We start from the raw sequence: 21,446 nt of genomic DNA, 5'->3' as shown, positions 1-21,446 counted from the left end.
AGCTGAACTCTTGCCAGCTCCGCTACGTCCCCCCTCCACAGACAATGTTACATCTCATTGGTTATGCCCTAGATAAGCTATTTTTATAGGAAATAATTATACATAACTGATTTAAATACTGCAAAGCCACACTCTTTTGTCTCGTTAGCGTGGTGTGTGTGGATGATGAGCACAAAGGTGAGAGCATAGAAAACATTTTGCCTCTAGTATCCTTTTAATAAATATGCATGGGAAAATAAACATTTGTTTACCAATATTTAATTTAATGTTTTTGGTCTATTAGGATTCATCCCTCTCCTCTGACTGTGTTAAACTCTAGCCAAATGTGCATAGAGGCATTTGTGTTATACCATTGTTCAGGTTCCCTAGCACAGTTTGGAGGGTTTGCAGGAGTGATTTCAGCTGCTCTACATGAGCAGGCCACTATGGACCAGAGCACAATAATGGTAATGATGATGAGGGGAGATTGGCGGAGGAGGGGGGTGGAGAGCGGTCCTGGTTGATGGAATAGTCATGCATCCATGTACTGTACATCAATTATGTCATCCATTTGTTAAGTATTAACTGTTTTCCTCATCTTTTCCCCCCACCTAGAATATTTAATTAAATCCTTGACTTCTGTGTTAATACACATTCAATGGGATTTCTGCTTCCCATACTGTGTTATGTGTGTTTTTGGATATGTTTATCTTATGCAGGGGCCAGGCAGCCAGTGAAAAGGGGAAGAGGAGGGAGTGGCAAGGATGACAGCACTCCAGCGAAAATGATTTTCTGATGAGCTGCACCACTCCCACGACATCAGCTCTCTGTAGGGAGTCGTCTCCTAATTTCCTCCATCCATAATAAAAAGAGCTACATTAAACATTGCCATTAGTGCCAGCAATTTGTTTTATTCTCAACAGAAATAAATGTTATCTGTGGCGGACAAACTTAACCCAATTAAAGCCCATTGTGCAGAGGGGCCTGATGCTGAGGAACGAAGGAACAGCGGCACAGCCAAGCCAACCAAAAACGCAAAGAAAAAAAGAGAAAGAGGAGCGTGTTTTTGCCAAATACACAGTGGAGAAAAAGAGAAATCTCTTGAAGAATGGATGGAAACACTAAATACATGGCCTTTTATCTCTCTTTACTGCGTCAGAGTGGGTGACTAATATCATGCATACACTACATACCACATATACACAAATACATGCAACTTATAGCACGTTTCCCCTCAAAATTAAATACCATTAAATGAAATGTACCCTACAGAACTGTGCTCAATCAGAATCTAGAGGCTTTCTCATAGGCATTTAGTCACATTTAAATGAGAAGGGGGCTTTCAATCTAGACACAAAGCCACCTACCCCAAATCACTCAACACCACCCATAGATACCCACACATTGGAGTGTTAATTGTTGTGATAACACCTTCCAATAACGGGTCTAATTATCAACATGTTTGGCTGTTAGTGCTTACCTGGCACTCATTTGTGGCGATGGGGGGGGGGGGGGGGGGGTCAGAGCTGGAGGATCCTAATGAAGATCTCATTCTCAGCAGCACACACAGGCCCAGTTTGGGGTTAAGGTAATTCAGAAACAAGTCCCATTAAGAGCCAATGCCAGATCAGATCCTGTGAATTCTGACACAGTGGTGCCAGGAATAGCCATAGTGATACATTTTGATTGATATCCAATTGTGAAGCTAACGCAGAAGTAGAAAGAAACATATAAGGCTTTACGGGAGGGCGGTGTTGCTGTGCATCTAAGTTTTCTCAACGTGATTACTTACTGTACATAGGCTACATGTGCAAAGACATGGGTAAGAAGTTCTCGGTATGTGTGCAAAAAGATTGACAGATCAACCGTTTGAATACAATCTGTCTGTCTGATTATCCATGTTTCAGTCTAGCCATTCAACTGATTTATAGGATGTTGTTTTTCCCCTTCTCCCACAAAGCTCCAATCAACATTTCTCAGCTGGTGAAATGAAGCATAAACAGTTCTCCATTACTTTGAGAGTCAATGGATTCTTCACAGCTGCAGCCGAGGGCCTGTGATCAGGAGTTGGGAGACAAAAACAACTGGAGAACATGCCTGACCACACACGTCCACCCACTCACAGTGACTGTATGCCACACTCACTCCTAAACAGAACACTACATCACAATCACCTAACACAACCACATACTAACACAACTTAACCATGATCGAATTCATTGGATTTGTTCCGACATTTCAAAACAGAAATAATTACGTACCGTTTGACATTTTCCTGCATTGTTAGGAGTTAGTAACATAAGCATTTAGCTGCACTAAGTCTGTTATACTGTGTACATGACCAATCAACTTTGATTTGATGTATGCATCCTGTAAGACACACACTGCCAAAGGACAAAACAAACAGGATAGATATTTGATTTTCACTTTGCAAGCATTGTACAATCGACAATGTACTGTAAATACATATACTGTCTGAATCTTAGCCGACAAGGTCTTTCTTTCTCAGCATTGTTGTAGGATATCAGCCATTTCTCTGAAAATAGTTATTCGTTTCAAACTTTGAATAGAGCCACCACTACTGTTATTAGATATCTATTGTGTATGCCCACGTAGAAAACTCAATGGTGTACTCTTTGACATGAAGCGCAATATGAAAACTCAATGGTGTACTCTTTGACATGAAGCGCACAATGGTGTATGAAAACTCAATGGTGTACTCTTTGACATGAAACGCAATATGAAAACTCAATGGTGTACTCTTTGACATGAAACGCAATATGAAAACTCAATGGTGTACTCTTTGACATGAAACGCAATATGAAAACTCAATGGTGTACTCTTTGACATGAAACGCAATATGAAAACTCAATGGTGTACTCTTTGACATGAAACGCAATATGAAATGGATGAAAATTGAATTCAAGAGGAATTGATTTCATTTTCAAAAAGTCTTGCACCTTTATCTGTCTCAGAACACTTTCAGTAACAAGATTATTTCCTTTAATCTTAATAATCAATTCAGTGAAGTGCTTCGTTCGCTTAAACTGACACAGAATAAGAAATTACTAAGGAAACAATCTCATGCAAAACAACATTACAGGCTTGTGGCAAAAACAATGAAAACATAACTGGGACTTCCGATTCAAATAAATTGATTGCAGCCTTTCAATGTCAGAGAAGACAACACATTTGATATTGGCAGGGTAGCCTAGTGGTTAGTGTTGGACTAGTAACCGGAAGGTTGCAAGTTTGAATCCCCGAGCTGACGTTCTGCCCCTGAACAGGCAGTTAACCCACTCTTCCCAGGCTGTCATTGAAAATAAGAATTTAAGAATTTGTTCTTAACCGACTTGCCTAGCTAAATAAAGGTCAAATAAAATTGTCGATGCAATGGTTTCAAAGATAATGATAGTTGAATGGATCTATAGCACCATCTAGTGATAAATACTACAAATTGTCTGAAGTTACATCAGACCACTGCCAAGGTTGGCTTAGATACACAGTATTATATAAAACATGAGATACTGTGTGTATGTAAAAAAAAAAAATCTCCACAATAACTTCTTAATTTTCATGGGCACATTATACTGAGGGTTCCCAATAGGAAACAGCTGCCAGAAACAGTTTAGTCACACCTTTTATACTGTTCTAAACACTGAGTGATGGTTGGTGCTACATTTTTTATTTGATCATGGGAGATAACACAGAAAAAGGAATTAACATTAAGTTCTCTAAAACAGCATTAATTTCTCTCAGACCGCCAACTTAAAAAGCTACAATGGAATGTTTTATTCTAATAAAACACCTGTAGAAAATATTTTAAAATAGAGCCTAAGAAACTGAGTTCTGTTCTTGTTAACTAGCTAATTTTACTCCAGTATCACTACCAATTTACTTAGTTAACAAAATAAATATTGAAGTTGATAACCAAATGCTCAGACCTGCTCCTGAACATATCACCTTCATATTTATCACGAGATTAAAATGTCATTATATTAGTCACATGCGCCAAATACAACAGGTGCAGACTTTACCATTCTTACTATGTTCTTAAGTTGATCGCATACTGGCATCATATCCTCCTCCTTGGAAAAATCCAAAGACAGACCATTGAGTGTGATGAGATGATCGCAAAAGATATGAGATTGATTTGCCTTTAATCTATTGTTTATTATAATATTTGATAGCCAATTTTCAGATAAAAACTAATAACAGATAAATGAAAACAAAGAATTTGAGAATGCAATAAAAAAAAAAAAGGTTCTGACTTGGCTCCTGAACATCGTTGTGGGTCAACTCAAACACTCATAAAAATTGAGCTCTGAACTCCCAAATAGTCAAATAAAACCAACATTCCATTTCAGCTTGCTAAACTATGGATGCAGAGACAGAGACTATCTATACAGGGCTCTGAGATGAGGAGTGGTAGTGTGGGGTCCTGAGAGAGCAGCAGCAGGGCACTGAGCTGAAGGAGATCCCACTCCTCAGGCCAGTATGACAGTGTTTCCTGATCAGCGCTAATGCTTTCTGCTGTCTGTCCATGGTGGTCTAGAGGTGTTCTTCTCTCAGCGCCTGGGTGTGTTAGGGTGTGGAGGCAGACCACCTGATCAGACAGGAGACAGGAACATGATTGGATTAAATGTACAATAGTTTTGTGGATATTGACATGTTATGGAAATGCTACTGTTGTATTGTACTGTAATGTGTTGCTGAACCCTGCCTAAGACGACAAGAGGGAAAACTCTAGAACACACGTTGGCCGTGCCGTCAACAACGTGCTTGGTGTTGAAGAACAGTGACAATTCAACATGTAGAAGCATTGGGAAATTAAAATAAAATAATGTCTGATGTTTTGTGGTCCGAGGCAATAGGACTGCCACCCGCTGCTTTTAAGTACACTGATGCTCTGTCCAAGGCTCTTAGTGAGCCTAACCTAAGATGACACGTGAAGGGCATGAAATAGTAGAACAGTAAAGCATGTGACTAACCTGGACAGGGGAGCAGCCCAGGCTGGGGTCCCATGTGAAGGCTCTTCAGTGATGGTGGGGCTCCTCTGGGGCCGTGTGGGGGCATGGGGCCACTCTGTGGAAGACCACGGGAGGGAGGAGGCCCTCGGGGGGGAGGGGGCCCATGGTGGTGTGGGGGTCCTCGAGGTAGTGGACCGTGGGGGCCATGAGTGGGACGATGAGGTAGCCCCTGTCCCATGGACAGCAGTGGAGGGGGCTTGGTCTTGGGGTATGAGCCTAAGAAAACAGATCAGAGAGACTGTCAACACTTACATATACAAGCATAGCCATAACAAGTGACTCATGAGTGATTGATTTTAACATTCCCATCTGATATCGATCCCATCTGCCCTGCAGAACATTTCTATTTTCGAGAATGGTAACTCACCTGGAGTCATGAGGGGGGTGACAGGGTGCTCTCCCATCCCAGGGGGTGGCTCTCTGCCATGAGGGCCTGAGGGGGTGGGTAGCAGCGGTGGAGGTTTACCTAAACCAGGAGGCAACATCTTCTTCCTCTCAGGCCGGGGGCCATCACCAGTCTCAGACGTGGCTGGGAAAGAGAAAACATTAGAAGAACCCTTTATAGGAGTGTATAACATCCTAAAAATAGACAAATTATAACTCAGCATTGTCACTTTAGTATCTAAGAATCCTGTATTTCCATTAACAAATTGCAATGTATGGTGTAGTTAGAGACAACGAACAATCACAAATTCTTAGAAAAAAAAAGGAGATTTAATTTGCCGTCCTAAATAAAAAGCTTGTACTGTGCATAAAGACTATGGACACTATGGTTGTGTGGCTGCACCTTGCAGATGGTCCTGGCGGTTGCGAAGATACTCCGCGATGGTACTCAGCTCCTCGGGATACAGGTGAACTCCCTCGGCCAGGAAGAAGAGCAGCTGGCGGGTGTCAGAGGGCACAGCATGCCTCTCCACTTTCTCTCTCTCCAGGTAGTCATCCACCAGCTCGGCCGCCCGCGCCCCTGTTTCTGCAGGGTCCTTCTGCTGCGTCCGCTCCCCAAGCCCACGGCCATATTCCGCCATCACAAAGTCCATGGCATGGTCCTTGGGCATGTTGCGGTGGACTAGTAGAGGGGTTTGAAGGTTAAAAGTTAACACATTATATAAGTTAATCATACAGGAGGTCTTGCTCTGATATGTCCCACTTATTTCAGACAAGTTTATTTTGATATGGGGTTTTACTTTGGGGTTGAGTGAAAATGCAATGCCATTTGTGTTGAAAACAGTTCATATTGCATTAATATGTAATAATCAGTAATAAATTAACACATTTTAAACAATGTTTTTAATACATATACTTTGAATACTGGTATTATATATTTGATAAGGTGAATGTTACTTTGATGTACAGCAAATATGTATTTTTTGGTATGTATTATGCATAAAAGTTGAAAAAGGTTAGTTATCCATTTGTGCATAAATACTAACTACACAGTATTATTTCACTATACAGATTTTGCATGACATGCAGTATCGCTTCAAGGATAACATTTTATGTGGATTAAGGAAAGGCATCTTTGAGGATCATTTAAGAGTTGAGGATTATGTACTTCAGTTCCAGAGAACATTTTTAATATTATATAGGTCCACAACCACACATGTGCTGAACAGGAAAAATGTCATATTAAATAACAGTACAATAACTTATTAAATAGTATTTGTTGATAATATTTAAAGAAATTCAAGCATATGGCCTGTTTATGATTTAGCTGTTATGATTTAGATACTACCATTATTGATATAAATTCAGTAGGCTATATAATTTACATGATATATCCTACATGTCTAGGATAGGTCAAATTAAAGTAATACACAATTGAGACAAAAACATTTTTTGAACATCATTTGAAGCTGTAAAGTTGCTTGTTCACTGCCCTCAATGTACACAAACAGCTTCTTCCTGTTGCATGATTGGTTCTCGTTCTCAGAGGTACGAACAACAATACTGCTTCTTTTACAAAAAAATATATAAATTGTACTCATTCATTTCAGGTATTTTTAAGTCTTATTCCCCCGAAATCAAAATGATTTAAGTGATAATGCCTGAGAAGCCGTGGTTTGGAGGATATATTGGCATGGGTATTAAGCCTGATTTAAAATGCTGCATAGTACACCTTTAAGAAGCTATTCAATAGTAGTTTAAAAAGACATTAAAATGTTAATATATATAAATAATACAATGTTTTTTATTGTCATCTGCTAGTTTGACATTTCCTGAGGATTTATATCAAGCAATTAATAATTTTTCTAGTGTGACTGATATGTGCATACAGTACCAGTCAAAAGCTGACACCTACTCATTCAAGTGTTTCTTTATTTTTACTATTTTCTACATTGTATAATAATAGTGAAGGCATCAAAACTATGAAACACCACATATGGAATCATATAGTAACCAACAAAGTGTTAAAGACATGTAAATATATTTTATATTTGAGGTTCTTCAAAGTAGCCATCCTTTGCCTTGATGAAAGCTTTGCACTCTTGGCATTCTCTCAATCAGCGTCACCTGGAATGCTTTTCCAACAGTCTTGAAGGAGTTCCCACATATGCTGAGCACTTGTTGGCTGCTTTTCCTTCACTCTGCGGTCCAACTAATCCCAAACCATCTCAATTGGGTTGAGGTTGGGTGATTGTGGAGGCCAGGTCATCTGATGCAGCACTCCATCGCTCTCCTTCTGGTCATATAGCCCTTACACAGCCTGGAGGTGTGATGGGTCAACATCCTATTGAAAAACAAATCAGTCCCACTAAGCCCAAACCAGACGGGACAGTGTATCGCTGCAGAATGCTGTGGTAGCCATGCTGGTTGAGTATGCCTTGAATTCTATATAAAAATCACAGACCGTGTCACCAGCAAAGCACCGCCACATCATCACACCTCCTCCACGCTTCAAGGTGGGAACCACACATGCAGATATCATCCGTTCACCTACTCTGCATCTCAAAGACACGGCGGTTGGTACCAAATATCTCAAATTTGCACTCATCAGACCAAAGGTCAAATTTTCCCGGGCTAATGTCCACTGCTCGTGTTTCTTGGCCCAAGCAAGTATCTTCTCGTTATTGGTGTACTTTAGTAGTGGTTTCTTTGCAGCAATTCGACCATGAAGGCCTGATTCACGCAATTTCCTCTGAACAGTTGTATCTTTAGATGTGTCTGTTACTTGAACTCTGTGAAGCATTTATTTGGGCTGCAATTTCTGAGGCTGATAACTAATGAACTTATCCTCTGCAACAGAGGTAACTCTGGGTCTTACTTTCCTGTGGCGGTCTTCATGAGAGTTTCATCATAGCGCTTGATGGTTTTTGCGACTGCACGTGAAGAAACTTTTAAAGTTCTTGAAATATTCTTGAGTGACTGACCTTCATATCTTCAAGAAATGACAGACTAATTTCTCTTTGCTTATTGAAGCTGTTCTTGCAATAATATGGACGTGGTGTTTTACCAAATAGGACTATCTTCTGTATAACACCCCTACCTTTGTCACAACACAACTGATTGGCTCAAACGCATTAAGGAAGAAATTCCATAAATTAACAAGGCACACCTGTTCATTGAAATTAATTCCCGGTGACTACCTTGTGAAGCTGGTTGAAAGAATTCAAAGCGTGTGCAAAGCTGTCATCAAGGCAAAGGGTGGCTACTTTGAAGAATCTCAAATATATTTTGATTTGATTCCCACTTTTTTGGTTACTATATGATTCCATATGTTTTTCATAGTGGTCTTCACTATTATTATACAATGTAGAAAATAGTCAAAATTAACAAAAACCCTTGAATGAGTAGGTGTGTCCAAACTTTTGACTGGTACTGTATACATGTCAGTATTATTTCAAACCTAAATTAATATTAAGTTTAATGTGAGAGCCTCTGATGAGGGGGTCCAATGTGAACTGCTGAGTTCTCAACTACAGAATTGAACTAAAATCACCATAGGCGATATAATATTAATCACCCTTAAATTATCTAAATTAAAATAGGTTTTATCAGGAGTGTGAGACTTGGTATTGTTGCTCTTTTAGAGATACATTTTTAATTGTTTAGTTAGAAGGGGCCAGGTGACTGTGGGACTTACTTTTGAGGGATTCTGAAAATATGATTACTGTGCACGAGGACAGAGCTACGTTAGTCTGTTCGACGAGAATACATAAGGGGGAACCGTCGGAGCGGACATCTTGTAGGGCCCGGGTCAGGCCCGACTCCGCCTGCAGGTAAATCATTTCCACCGAGAGGCCACGGTCCTGCAAACAGTGGCCTATAGATTTGGGGTAATCCCTTTGAAAGAAGAGAAGAAAGCTGGTTATTGACTTCTGCACACAAACGAGGGGTGCGCAGGCATGTCGTGTGAGAGGAGAACAGCACCGCTGTGCTGTGGCAGCATGTCCAGGCCTGGCTTCAATCAACCACAAAGACACCTCAACTGAATCACAACTCCTATCAAGGTGTAGTTAAGTGACCAGTGAAGAGCAGGATAACCTGGTATAGCCATTAGGCTTGGGCGGTATACCGTATACTGGGGGTATTTGGAAAAAAACATGCGGTATCAATACATTTGAATATTTGTAGGTACTTTTGTTTGTTAAAACCTGCAGTCAACTTGTACAATACTTTAGGAGATAAAGCAGAATGCGTTCATCATTTCAGCTGTCACATTATGAAGCTTACCATACGTCCCCAGAAAAGTTGATCCAGTCATGTGTTTGTAAATAGCTCAATGGGAGCTAGTGAGTCCATAGTTTTCTATATCGGTGAGTCTCTGTTGTGCAGCACACGAGGTGAAGTTACACTTCTATGCAATTCACTAGTAAATGTTTAACATCAGACAGTGCCTTGCAAAAGTATTCGGCCCCCTTGAACTTTGCAACCTTTTGCCACATTTCAGGCTTCAAACATAAAGATAAAACTGTATTTTTTTGTGAAGAATCAACAACAAGTGGGACACAATCATGAAGTGGAACGACATTTATTGGATATTTCAAACTTTTTTAACAAATCAAAAACTGAAAAATTGGGCGTGCAAAATTATTCAGCCCCCTTAAGTTAATACTTTGTAGCGCCACCTTTTGCTGCGATTACAGCTGTAAGTCGCTTGGGGTATGTCTCTATCAGTTTTGCACATCGAGAGACTGACATTTTTTCCCATTCCTCCACTGTAGTCAGGCACTGTATCTTATAAAAAGCTTTCTGTCAGTAGTCAGACCTTTGGATGAGTTCTGTACAGTTGCTGTTTTTCCCCTGTGCTTCCCAATAGCTTTTCTCCTGCGTTCTTCTCCCCTGTGCTCCGTGTACACATGCTGCTCTCCCTTCAGAAAAGCATGTATCACAACTTTGTTCATTTGAACAATGTATCCCGTTCACTTTTGCTTGTAAATGTCAACACTCTCCGAAATTGACATTCTGTAGCTATGAGCTATGCTTGTATAACTGTGCTGGATTTGCAATTAGTTTGTTCATTTTTCGCTCGTTAGCATATACTAAAAGCGTCTTATGTGATTTCGCTATTAGTTTGTGCAAATTTTTAGTAGTCTGGTAACTGAGGCCCAATGGGCTTCTCTTGTGATTTTAGAACCCCCTTGTGTGCTATGCCGGTAATACCGTAAATCACGGGATGAGAGAAGGGAAGGTATGGCAATATGAAAATCTGGATACCGCCCAAGCCTAATATCCATAGGCCTAATATTATAAAAATGTATGTGATCAGGTCATTAAATCCAGCCTGCTGTAAGTTCTTTCTGTTGATGTCCATTTTGTATTTAAATATGCTTATAAACATAAATAAATCTATAGTATTGAAAGAGCATGAACAGTATTGACCAGTGACAATATTCATTGAACCTAGTCACTACTGTGTGTGTAACATACAATATGTTGAGGAAGGTGGGACAGTGATGTCTCAAAGCCCACAACAGGTACACATCATAACACTTGTGATGAATGTTTTAAACGCTGCTTCAGTAAAAACACTACTGTCAATTAATACGGCACTTATTCAACTTCTCCACAAAACAGCATCTTTTAGCACCAGTTTTTAGTTTGTAGGACTTTTCTTCTCAGAGAAAGTATCAGCAATACGTTTAGGCAGGGGTGAGCATTTCAAAAGACGGAAGTCGAGTGTGTCGTGTCCACAAGGATCAAGATGAGCGTGAGTTAACAGTATAAAGATGTAAGTCGAATGTGTCGTGTCCACAAGGATCAAGATGAGCGTGAGTTAACAGTATAAAGATGTAAGTCGAATGTGTCGTGTCCACGAGGATCAAGATGAGCGTGAGTTAACAGTATAAAGATGGAAGTCGAATGTGTCGTGTCCACGAGGATCAAGATGAGCGTGAGTTAACAGTATAAAGATGTAAGTTGAATGTGTCGTGTCCACGAGGATCAAGATGAGCGTGAGTTAACAGTATAAAGATGGAAGTCGAATGTGTCGTGTCCACGAGGATCAAGATGAGCGTGAGTTAACAGTATAAAGATGGAAGTCGAATGTGCCGTGTCCACAAGGATCAAGATGAGCGTGAGTTAACAGTATTAAGATGGAAGTTGCATAGGTCATCCGGGTTTACATTATATAACACTGAGAAAACATAACTTTATAGCACACTATGAAGAAAAGGGAAAAAGATCAGCCGATAGTGTTAGCGTTACTACACTGGGCATTTTTTGGTAGGCTATATTCAAATGTAACATTGTATGCGAGTGTTGCAACAACACTTTTGAGCTGGGAATTGAATAAGTTTGCTAGGGGTAGACATGGCAAGTGTTTTATGGGGAGCATACAATCATTTAAAAATGGCAGCAATTCCATCCTGTTACTACCATTTACAGGTGTAAATAGCTACCAAAGCAGTACTAAAGCAGGCTACTTACAGTATGAAATTAAAACAAGTTAGCCTTTCATTGTAACAGAACTTATTTTTTAAAAGGCAGAGTGAACCCATGAGGTCAATGGACCTTCAGTCTCTTCGATTGCTGCAAGAACTGGACAACTTCTACATTTTCTTCAGAGGTGGATATAAAAGCTTCATTCCGTTTCATGAGTTTGGATGGCTAACTCATCTATCCCATTTCATGAAATATATGAACGGTTGAAAAGTAGAGTTAAATACACATGTATTACGTGACATGTATTACGTGACACATTCCAGAAAAGTGTGTACAATATTCACTGTCAGACCGATGATGATCAGATTAAGAAATGAGAGTGCACTTTGAACAACGCATTGCATGACTGTTTACAACAAAAAGTGATGTTCTCCAAGAGGTTTTTTGTTTTCATAACACATTGTGTTATGTTTCTGTTGATTGTTCTTTAGTGTCTGTGGTGAATGTCTGGATTCATGTTTTTGATGGTTATGTCAAGAATCAACCAAATATGTATCTTCAACAAATCAAGTTGGCATATCGAACAATCCCTAATAGAGTTATTCAAGTTTAATTAACTGGGCGCAATTTGAAACTAAATCTGGCTTCACAGGATATGTTGATATGGTGAATCTCCTTTAAGCCGAGGATGGTGCAATTTTTATATTTTTAAGCAGAGAGTTTGAATTCCTGCATGTGAAGAAACTTATTTATAAGTGATTGCAAGGAAAACAAAAACTACTACAGGTCTTAGGGGGGGGGGGGGGGGCTGATTCATAAAACAGGGGGGCTGTTTTCTACAAGTAGATTTAAAAAAAATGTTCAGCCAACCTGGAGAGACAGACATGAGTAGTATGGAAGTTTATGCAAGTGTGTAAGAAACAAACAAAAAAAGAACAGGTGTAGCATTTGGCCCGTTTAGATAAGCTAAAACAATAGTTTTACATTTACCTCAGTCAATCTTACAATTGACTTCAGTTTAGTTGTTCCAGGTTGTTGCCATTCATACATAGTTCTTCTTGGCAATTACAGTTAAATTCCCACACAAGTCATCCCCAACAGGTGTATGGGTATTTTAATTCCTTTTCAGACAACCACCACAGTTGCTGAATTCTCCATCCTCACTCCTGGAGAAACACACATGCACCTCCCCTTACAAGGGCATAGAAAATATTGCAGAAAGGAAAATCCAAAACGCATAAATACCCTATTTTCTTAAAGGTGAGCTACTCACGTGCTCTGGTTGCTCACAGACAGAACCACACAGTCGGCAGGTGTCTTATCCTGGAGTTGCTTATAGAACCGCTGGTAGAGGGCGCTACGTTTGTCAGCTGCATTGTAAACTTTGGGAGAAGCTGAGAAGGGAGGGAAGACATTTTCTAAACAGGTTGTTGGCAAATAAATATATTTAGTTGACAGACCACATAAGAGAAATGTGATCTTACCATTTTGTTGATGTTGATATCCTTCATAGTCCATGTTGTTACCGGAGTAGTCATGCTGTTGGTCCAACTCCTCGTAACTGAAAGTAACACAACAAAAACCTCACTAGGCTTTGTAGCATTTGTTCACCCCTTTCTCCACCCTACACACAGGTGTCCCGACTTTATTCTTCAGATGGAGCGGACATCATAACAAGTATTTGGCATTAGCAGATTATGGTACATATTCACAAACCATTTGATTGCATGTTTTGACATGCCACCTCACCACACATCATCATGACCCACAAACTAGCCTTTTTATAATACTAGAGTGAAATACTTACACACTAACATGCAGGCTCAGCATTCCCCAACTGTCCCATTCAAATTCAGAATGTTGAAACAAATTTCATTTCAACTTACTTTACCGGTTGTCTGCCGATTTTGTCCCCATGTCGGAGGTAAATTGGATACAAAATATCCACAGGGAACTGTCATCAACCAGACCTTCAGTACGCTGGTCTGTATAGTTTGTATTTACGTTTTTTATTTTCAATAATGATGCAATTCGCAGGTGACAAACACTTGCACAATATGGCCAATATTGCTAGAAAAGTGCATTGGTCAACGACATTCGGATATTGTTTACATGTTGTGCATCACATGCAATGAGTGAACAGATTGAAAATACAAGTGACAGAAACTACCGGCAATGTAGGGTTAACAACACTTTCCTGTGGATACCCTAACTCCACCTACCGCCAGACGGACCAGCAGCATGCACAACCGGTAATGGAAGTGTAATTATCATTTATTCAACATTCTGCTTGTAGAGACTATCGTGTCTTAAATTTTTTTTTTTTTTTTTTTTACAGAGACTTGTTTCAGACTGATATCCGCGGAACTAGCCAACTACACTCCACAATTTATGATGGAGTTGAGCGGCAACTAGTGTGGGTGGACTGGAGCTCCGACATCAAACAAAACTATGTAAATAAAAAGAAAATAGCCTGCATTTACACGTCCTGTAGAGTTGAGTTTAGTCCACTACCCTCAAAACCTGCCATGAACATTTATCAACAGTCAATCAAGGAATGTTGGCAGACTAGCTAGCTAATTTAGGGTGTGTTCGTAAATTCACTCTGGCTATCCAATCTGATTTCAGAGAAGTCTCGTCTGAGTCTGTCAGAGCACAGATTAACTAATCAATTTACAAACGCACAACACCCGTCGAATATAACCGGTGTCAGTAAAAGTCAGAAACAAAAAAGAAATAAATTGTTGTTAGCAGCACAGTTAGTCACCAACGCCCTAGTTAACATGAAAACAGCCTAACCAGCTTGGCTAGGGCGAGTAAAATGGTCAGGGTGAGGTGTTCTCTCATTTGTCTGAATATAGCTAGCAAGCTAGACAACTTTAGCCAGTTAGCTAGGGTGCTTGACTGCCGTTGTGAGGTCAGAAAACTCGGGATCAACCCTACTCCCCCGTCATAGCGTTGAGTGTGCACTGGGAACACTCCGAGAGTGAAACACTCAATTTACAAACAGAGAATCTGACAACATTCTGAATTTACAAAATGCCCAGAGCGTACTCTAGCACTCCAGAGTAAAATTTACAAAGCCACCCTTTGTTAGCTGCATTGTTAACTACCTCTCAGAATCCTTGTGGTCGTCGGTCCGGTCTTCTCTCACAGGGTATGGTGCTGGTCTTCGAAAAGGCCGAAGAGGTTTAACACTGCTGAAGGAGATTTACAGTTAGCCAGCTATTAGCATCACAACCATAAGTACGTGAGCGGAGCAAGGAATGGAGATTGACCCATTTGACTGGAGCGCAGAGCGAGTTTCCCCCCCAAAGGCTGGAGCGTCGGACTTCTTGCCGCTCCAGTACCGTTCACTTCACAAGCTCAGGGCATGCCTGGCCCAAAATGCATTTGTAGGCCACTTGTGTGCCGTTATAGCCCCTTGCTTTAGCTACTGTCATGGAGTTCGATAAATATATTCATAAAGAAACAGGTGCAACACAGGTGCAAAATCAAGGTGACTTAGAAAGATGAGGAGGACCAAGAGTGAGAGTGCGGTGATGTAGTGTCACCAACTAAAGAATCATTGTGGAATCTGAAAAGACATATCCCGAAAGCATGATGTGAACTATGTACACATGCTAACATAAAAAAGGTGGGTAGCTGGCTGTGTCATTGTAGCAAAGTATTTATAAATAAAAAATGTGATCTCTTGAAAGTTTAGCTCATTTTCTTTCTATTTTCTATACAACAGGCAATCATTGATTTTAGACCCAATAGGCCTGACATATTACCTCTTTCAATGAGCTTTGCATTTTGATAGAGCCATTTTGACTAAAAAAAAACTATAGGCCTAGCTATATCTACATCTATTTTTTACATTTTATTTTACTTTATGAAAAATAAAAACTCTCCATCCCTGCCCAGCAAGAGTGGCCCGAGGAGTGTTTAGCATCCCCAGTGGCTCTACAAGCGCAAAGAGAGTTTCTCCCAGCTGCTGGCCTGCTCACTAGGCACCATTGCATGAGCCTGAAGCCAAACGCTGGCCAAACCCGTGTTTCTAAAAGTGAATTCAAAGGCACTGTAGACAGCCTAGTTAGGCATTTTTCATTCAAATTCTCTTTAATTCTACTTATACAACGGTGGGTCTAATCCTGAATGCTGATGGGTTAAAACCCCATTCCAGCCGGTGTCTATTCCACAAGTAATCACCAACTAAATCTGACGTAAAAGTTCCTATTTACTTGGTTCCATTTGACTGTGCAATCCACTGTCTCATCAGCCCAGCAATTTATAAACTTGATCTCCACTATATAAAACATCTAGACATTGTCACATTTCTTTAGACTAACATTTAGTTTAACAGCAGAGATTTGTATAAATCTTGCTGTGTCTCTGTCCCATGTGTACCTAGTAGGGATGCACGATATATCGGTGAACATATCGGAATAGGACAAAATTAGCAAAAAATGCCAACATCGGTATCGGCCGATGTCTATAACACCCCGATGTCAAAGCCGACATGCATACCTATATAACATGACGTATTGACACCATTGAAAATGTTGCACTATACGTGCAACACAGCATTCCTGAACTAGCCCATAATGTCTGCTGTGTGGATATAGCAGTCATTTGAAAGAGTAACAAAATTTCAACACAAAGGCTAAATCCATTAAAGCCAAGATAATGGAATTCATTTCCCTTGACAATCAACCGCCCTCTGTCGTTGGCTTTCGCCGACTGGTCGAGCACTGGTACACACTACCAAGTGGGCTACTTTTCAGATGTTGCCCTACCGGAGTTACACAGTACTGGCGTCACTGCCATTAGCTTCACGACATACATACTATGGAACATTGTCTGGGTCTTTGCGTGTCAAAAAAGATACAGTAGCACTGTCAAAGCTGTACAAAAAAAGTCTGCAAAGATGTAAACACTGGCCACGAACGACGTGTTTACAATACTGCGTCAATAATAAAGCATAATTTGTTCGACCACAACTTCTGGGGTAGCTAGCTTTAGCTTGGTACCTAGCTAGTACCAATACAACCTGCCAGAAAACAATGACCAGCAGAACCTGCAGTCATTTTCATTATTCTTAGCAACGATTTAGGAATCCTTGTGAGTAAGTATTAGCTCGGTTGCAACAGGGTTAAGCAACTTAACCCTGTTGCCCAAAGCGAACATTATAAGCAGCCAGCTAGCTTCATCTGGCTAGTGAGGCTCGATGTACCAGCTTATGTATTGTGAAAATAGCCACAATAAGGATTAGGCACAATAGTGGAATTTGCGGTTTGCCTTCAAAATAAAAGTACCTCTTTGAAAGTGATGCAGAAGGTCACAATTAGTGGAATCGTGACATTTTTAGACTAGATAATGTTATAGAAGGTTGAAGGTTAAACAAGGTATTAGTCTACTCGGTGACACAGACAGAACACAACTGTGAAGAGTTTACGTAAATATTAGCGTTGTAGTTCTTATCGTGGGACATCACACCCCAGTCAACCTATTGTGTCTATTGACATTCATTTTGCACTGTACAGTTTTACCTAAGAGTTGAGGATCAATGAAATGGGGTATCAGTCTACTCAACACCCAATATATATTTTTCCCCAACGTCCTTAGAGTTATCAGACTCCAAAACATCCACGCAGAATTGGTTTTCCTTAGGAATAGTGTTCAATACACATAGATTGATAATAAATGTGGCTCAATTCACAGATGTTTCAGAGTCCCACAATAAGAGCTATGACACTAATGTTCTCTGGGTGTCACAGAGTAGACTGATACCTATGGATTGTGGATCAATGACATGGGGTAAGACTGTACAGTGAAATAAATATGTCCCCAGTGCAATTCTAAAGTATAATACATCCAGGGTGATTTCAACAGATTTTTGTCAAATTAACAGATTATTGTAATTTGCATCACTGTCAATGACATACGTATATTTTGAAGGCTAACTGCAAAGTCCACTATTGTGGCTAATACTTATTGTGGCTGGCTTCTAAGAAGTGTCTTATAATTTAGGGTTATTTTAGATGATGACACCTAGCTATATTGTTAGCTAGCTAACTACTACTGAAACAGATTATGTTTTGCTATCTTTTTGGGGAAGGACATTGTTTGCATCCATGAGCTAGATAGTTTATAAAAATAAAAAAAAACATGTTTTAATGGCCAGCACCGTAGGTGCGCGAGACAACTTTACCAGCATCATAACATTCATATCGACGAATCGTTATGACATATTAAACACCAGTGTGTAATAACTACGTTAAAAAAAAAAGTTTAATAACTACGTTAAAAAAATGATGAACGCGTTAAACGATTATGTGACGTGCAGTCCTATTCAGGTCCTGATTGGTCAACAAGCTTATTTGAGAAGTCAGATGGTGTTATTTGACATGTATTTTTTTTTTTGTCACACAAAGACCCAAACGATGGAACGAACCAGTTGGCTTGATTGTAAACCAAGATTTGTGTCGGGACTATATCGTGGAAGGATGAAATAACGTTTAATATAAATATGTCAATCATTATTTAAATATGTTAGTAATCTTTGTATAAATGTAATAATGACCTCGAAACCGGTGTTTGGAGGAAATATTGGCACAGTTTGCCGGACGTCCCTCGAACCAACATTATCCGCCAAACACCGGATTATCTAGCATTATATATTATAAGTAAGTCAACACCTATAAACGCAATTTAGAATATAATACAACAAAATGTTGTTTAAATGCTGAGCTTAATGTTCCTGCCAGTCTAGTGTGTCGGACTCGCAAATGAAAAAAATAATAGTTAAATAGGCTAATATAGCCTAAATTAATTTTCGTTCCTTCGTAGGCTACCTGTCTGGCTCGCGACTTATTTAGAATGTTTATATACTGTTTAACAAAACATGTACAGTAGCAAGCCTATTTGAAATATTCAACGCTTCTAAGTCATCCTTTCATGTTTATTAAAATACATTTTAATTGAAATCATATGGGTTGGTTTCAATACTTCAAAACCAAATGGTAGGTCCATGTAGCCACACAAATAGATGGGGGTTGGTTAAATTGTGATTTACATTTTAAGAGCGAATTTGGCGCGGCAATATGTTTTCCACCCTGTGCAAGAGCAGTTTTTAGCAGTGTCGCTGGAGAGTACGTGGAGTTCCGTAGGAAAACGATTTCTGACCGCTCAACTCTGCTCACATACTCTGAACATCTAACGTTAGCCATTCCTTTGTGGATAGCTGCGTTAGCTAGCTAAGCAAACAACGTTACACACACACTCACCCACAATACAATAGTTATCCGGTTAATTGGCTAGCTAGTTAGGCTCCAGATATGACTTCTGCTATAGGTAATTTCATATCTAACTAGTTAGCTAGCTAATCAGGCAATAATGAGGCTGATTCAAGCTACGCTAGCTAGCCACTTACCCTCCATTTGGGTTGGGTTGAGGCCGTCTACCGCTTGGTGCCCACGACGACATTGCACATTCGTCAAGTGGGAATACCTCTAAATAAACCGTGGAAAATAATAAGTATTTGGCCAAACAGACGAATGATGGCTTGCTAGCTAACAGTGCGCCTTAACATAGGTTAAATAACCAGGCCGTATTTGAAAGGATCAAAACCGCAATGTATCATTTGGTACATTCGGACTGATCTACAAATAATAATGAATCGTTATTTACGACGCAAAGTGATTTATAAATCAGTCAATAAGCAGTCGTGTTGATGCTCTCGAACACAGCCACAGGCTTCTTCTTCTTTAAATTTGAATTGGCAGATCGCAACCAACTGAAAGCTGCATACATCGCCACCTACTGCACTGGAGTGTAAGACTGGTCACGTCCTCTTAAGTCATCAAGCCCTGTGTTTCCGGTCTACTGATCTGGAGTGTGAATTCTTTACACTTTGTGACACAAAAAGGGAAGGAAAAATGACTGGAAAAGGGCTCCTGTGCTCTCAAGTGGTCTAAGGCACTGCATCTCAGTGCAAGAGGTGTCACTACAGTCCCTGGTTCGAATCCAGGCTGTATCACATCTGGCTGTGATTGGGAGTCTCATAAGGCAGCGCACAATTAGCCCAGCCTCGTCTGGGTTTAGCTGGGGTAGACTGTCATTGTAAATAAGAATTTGTTCTTAACTGACTTGCCTAGTTAAATGAAGGTTCAATAAAAAACACACACATATATATATATTAAAAAAGGGAAGAAACATTGCCCTACCAACTAACATACACCCATTACCTCACCACTATTCCACTACTTGGCCCTATCGGATCCTCAACCTGCCATTCACTCCTTGGACACTTCTGATCTCCAACACTATGCACCCCTACAGTTAACACACAACTTTTTCCACGTATACTACACATTCCTCTGTTTCATGCCCTCCTGCACAATTCTCACATCTAGGAATTTCCCTCCTACACACTATTGCAACATGACCATAAGCTTGGCACCTAAAATAACGTAATGGGTTCGGGACAAAAGTTCTCACAGGATAACTGACACATCATAACTTGACCTTGTCGGATAAAGACTCTGCATCCAAACTCAGCAGGACAGACAGCATCTTCTCTGCTTCACCACGCTCTCCACCGAGTCTGTGTCACACCAAATGGCGGGCGTCACAGACACTGGGAATCTTAAAAGAAACAGTCAGAGAGGAATAGGCGAAGCAAGATGACTGGGCTCAACATCTTCTCCAGTAGGTGTTGCTTTTTCATGTTTTTCACTCACCAAGCGAGGAGTTTGACATTATCGATTATAGTCTTCTGATAGAAAAACATATATATATTATGGCTTTACACCCTCTGCTATATTGTGGATAAGGAGTTACCGGTTTAACAGAACACAGAAGGTGTACTTTCATAGAAGCCTCTCCAACATAATCCAGGTAGAATCAGGAATTCCCCAGGGCAGCTATCTAGGCCCCTTACATTTTTCAATCATTACTTATGGCATGCCACTGGCCTTGTGTAAAGCCAGAGTGGCTATATAAGAGGATGACTCAAAACTATACACGTCAGCTACGACAGCGAGTGAAATCACTGCAACGCTTAACTTCTTTGAGATAGGGGGTGCAGTTTTAATTTTTGGATAAAAAACGTTCCCGTTTTAAACAAGATATTATGTCACGAAAAGATGCTCGACTATGCATGTAATTGACAGCTTTGGAAAGAAAAAAATATGACATTTCAAAAACTGCAAAGATATTATCTGTGAGTGCCCCAGAACTAATACTCCAGGCGAAACCAAGATGAAATTTCATACAGGAAATGCCCCAGATTCTGAAGGCGCTGTGTTCCAATGTCTCCTTATATGGCTGTGAATGCGCCAGGAATGAGCCTGCACTTTCTGTCGTTTCCCCAAGGTGTCTGCAGCATTGTGACGCATTTGTAGGCATATCATTGGAAGATTGACCATAAGAGACTACATTTACCAGGTGTCCGCCCGGTGTCCTGCGTCGAAATGATTGCGTAATCTCCAGGTCCATGCGCGTTCCATTTCTTCAGAGGAGAATGCAAACTGCCACGAATGATGTATCATCGATAGATATGTGAAAAACACCTTGAGGATTGATTCTAAACAACGTTTGCCATGTTTCTGTCGATATTATGGAGTTAAT

The 21,446-nt window shown here is 40.2% G+C and overlaps 1 protein-coding gene across 2 annotated transcripts; it reads right to left on the bottom strand.

Moving 5' to 3' along the window:
* Window positions 1-2,965: 2,965 nt before the first annotated feature.
* Window positions 2,966-19,487, bottom strand: si:ch211-216l23.2 (uncharacterized protein LOC565061 homolog). Of its 2 annotated transcripts, none has more exons than XM_046306470.1 (9): window positions 19,249-19,487; window positions 14,945-15,031; window positions 13,316-13,392; window positions 13,105-13,225; window positions 9,091-9,290; window positions 5,797-6,075; window positions 5,377-5,538; window positions 4,971-5,225; window positions 2,966-4,585 (listed from the first exon to the last, which is right to left on the bottom strand). In XM_046306470.1, the coding sequence occupies exons 1-9, from the start codon at window positions 19,299-19,301 to the stop codon at window positions 4,548-4,550; spliced, it is 1,272 nt and encodes a 423-aa protein (XP_046162426.1). In that variant the 5' UTR covers window positions 19,302-19,487; the 3' UTR covers window positions 2,966-4,547. The 2 variants fall into 2 exon arrangements, with proteins under 2 accessions (XP_046162426.1, XP_046162436.1); XM_046306480.1 differs by having other exon boundaries at window positions 14,945-15,028; window positions 19,249-19,486.
* Window positions 19,488-21,446: the final 1,959 nt, after the last annotated feature.

This window comes from Oncorhynchus gorbuscha, linkage group LG02 (genome assembly GCF_021184085.1).
Source record: "Oncorhynchus gorbuscha isolate QuinsamMale2020 ecotype Even-year linkage group LG02, OgorEven_v1.0, whole genome shotgun sequence".
NCBI lineage: Eukaryota > Metazoa > Chordata > Actinopteri > Salmoniformes > Salmonidae > Oncorhynchus > Oncorhynchus gorbuscha.
Note: the sequence above shows the minus strand (reverse complement) of the source record. Positions and strands in the feature narration are given on the sequence as shown.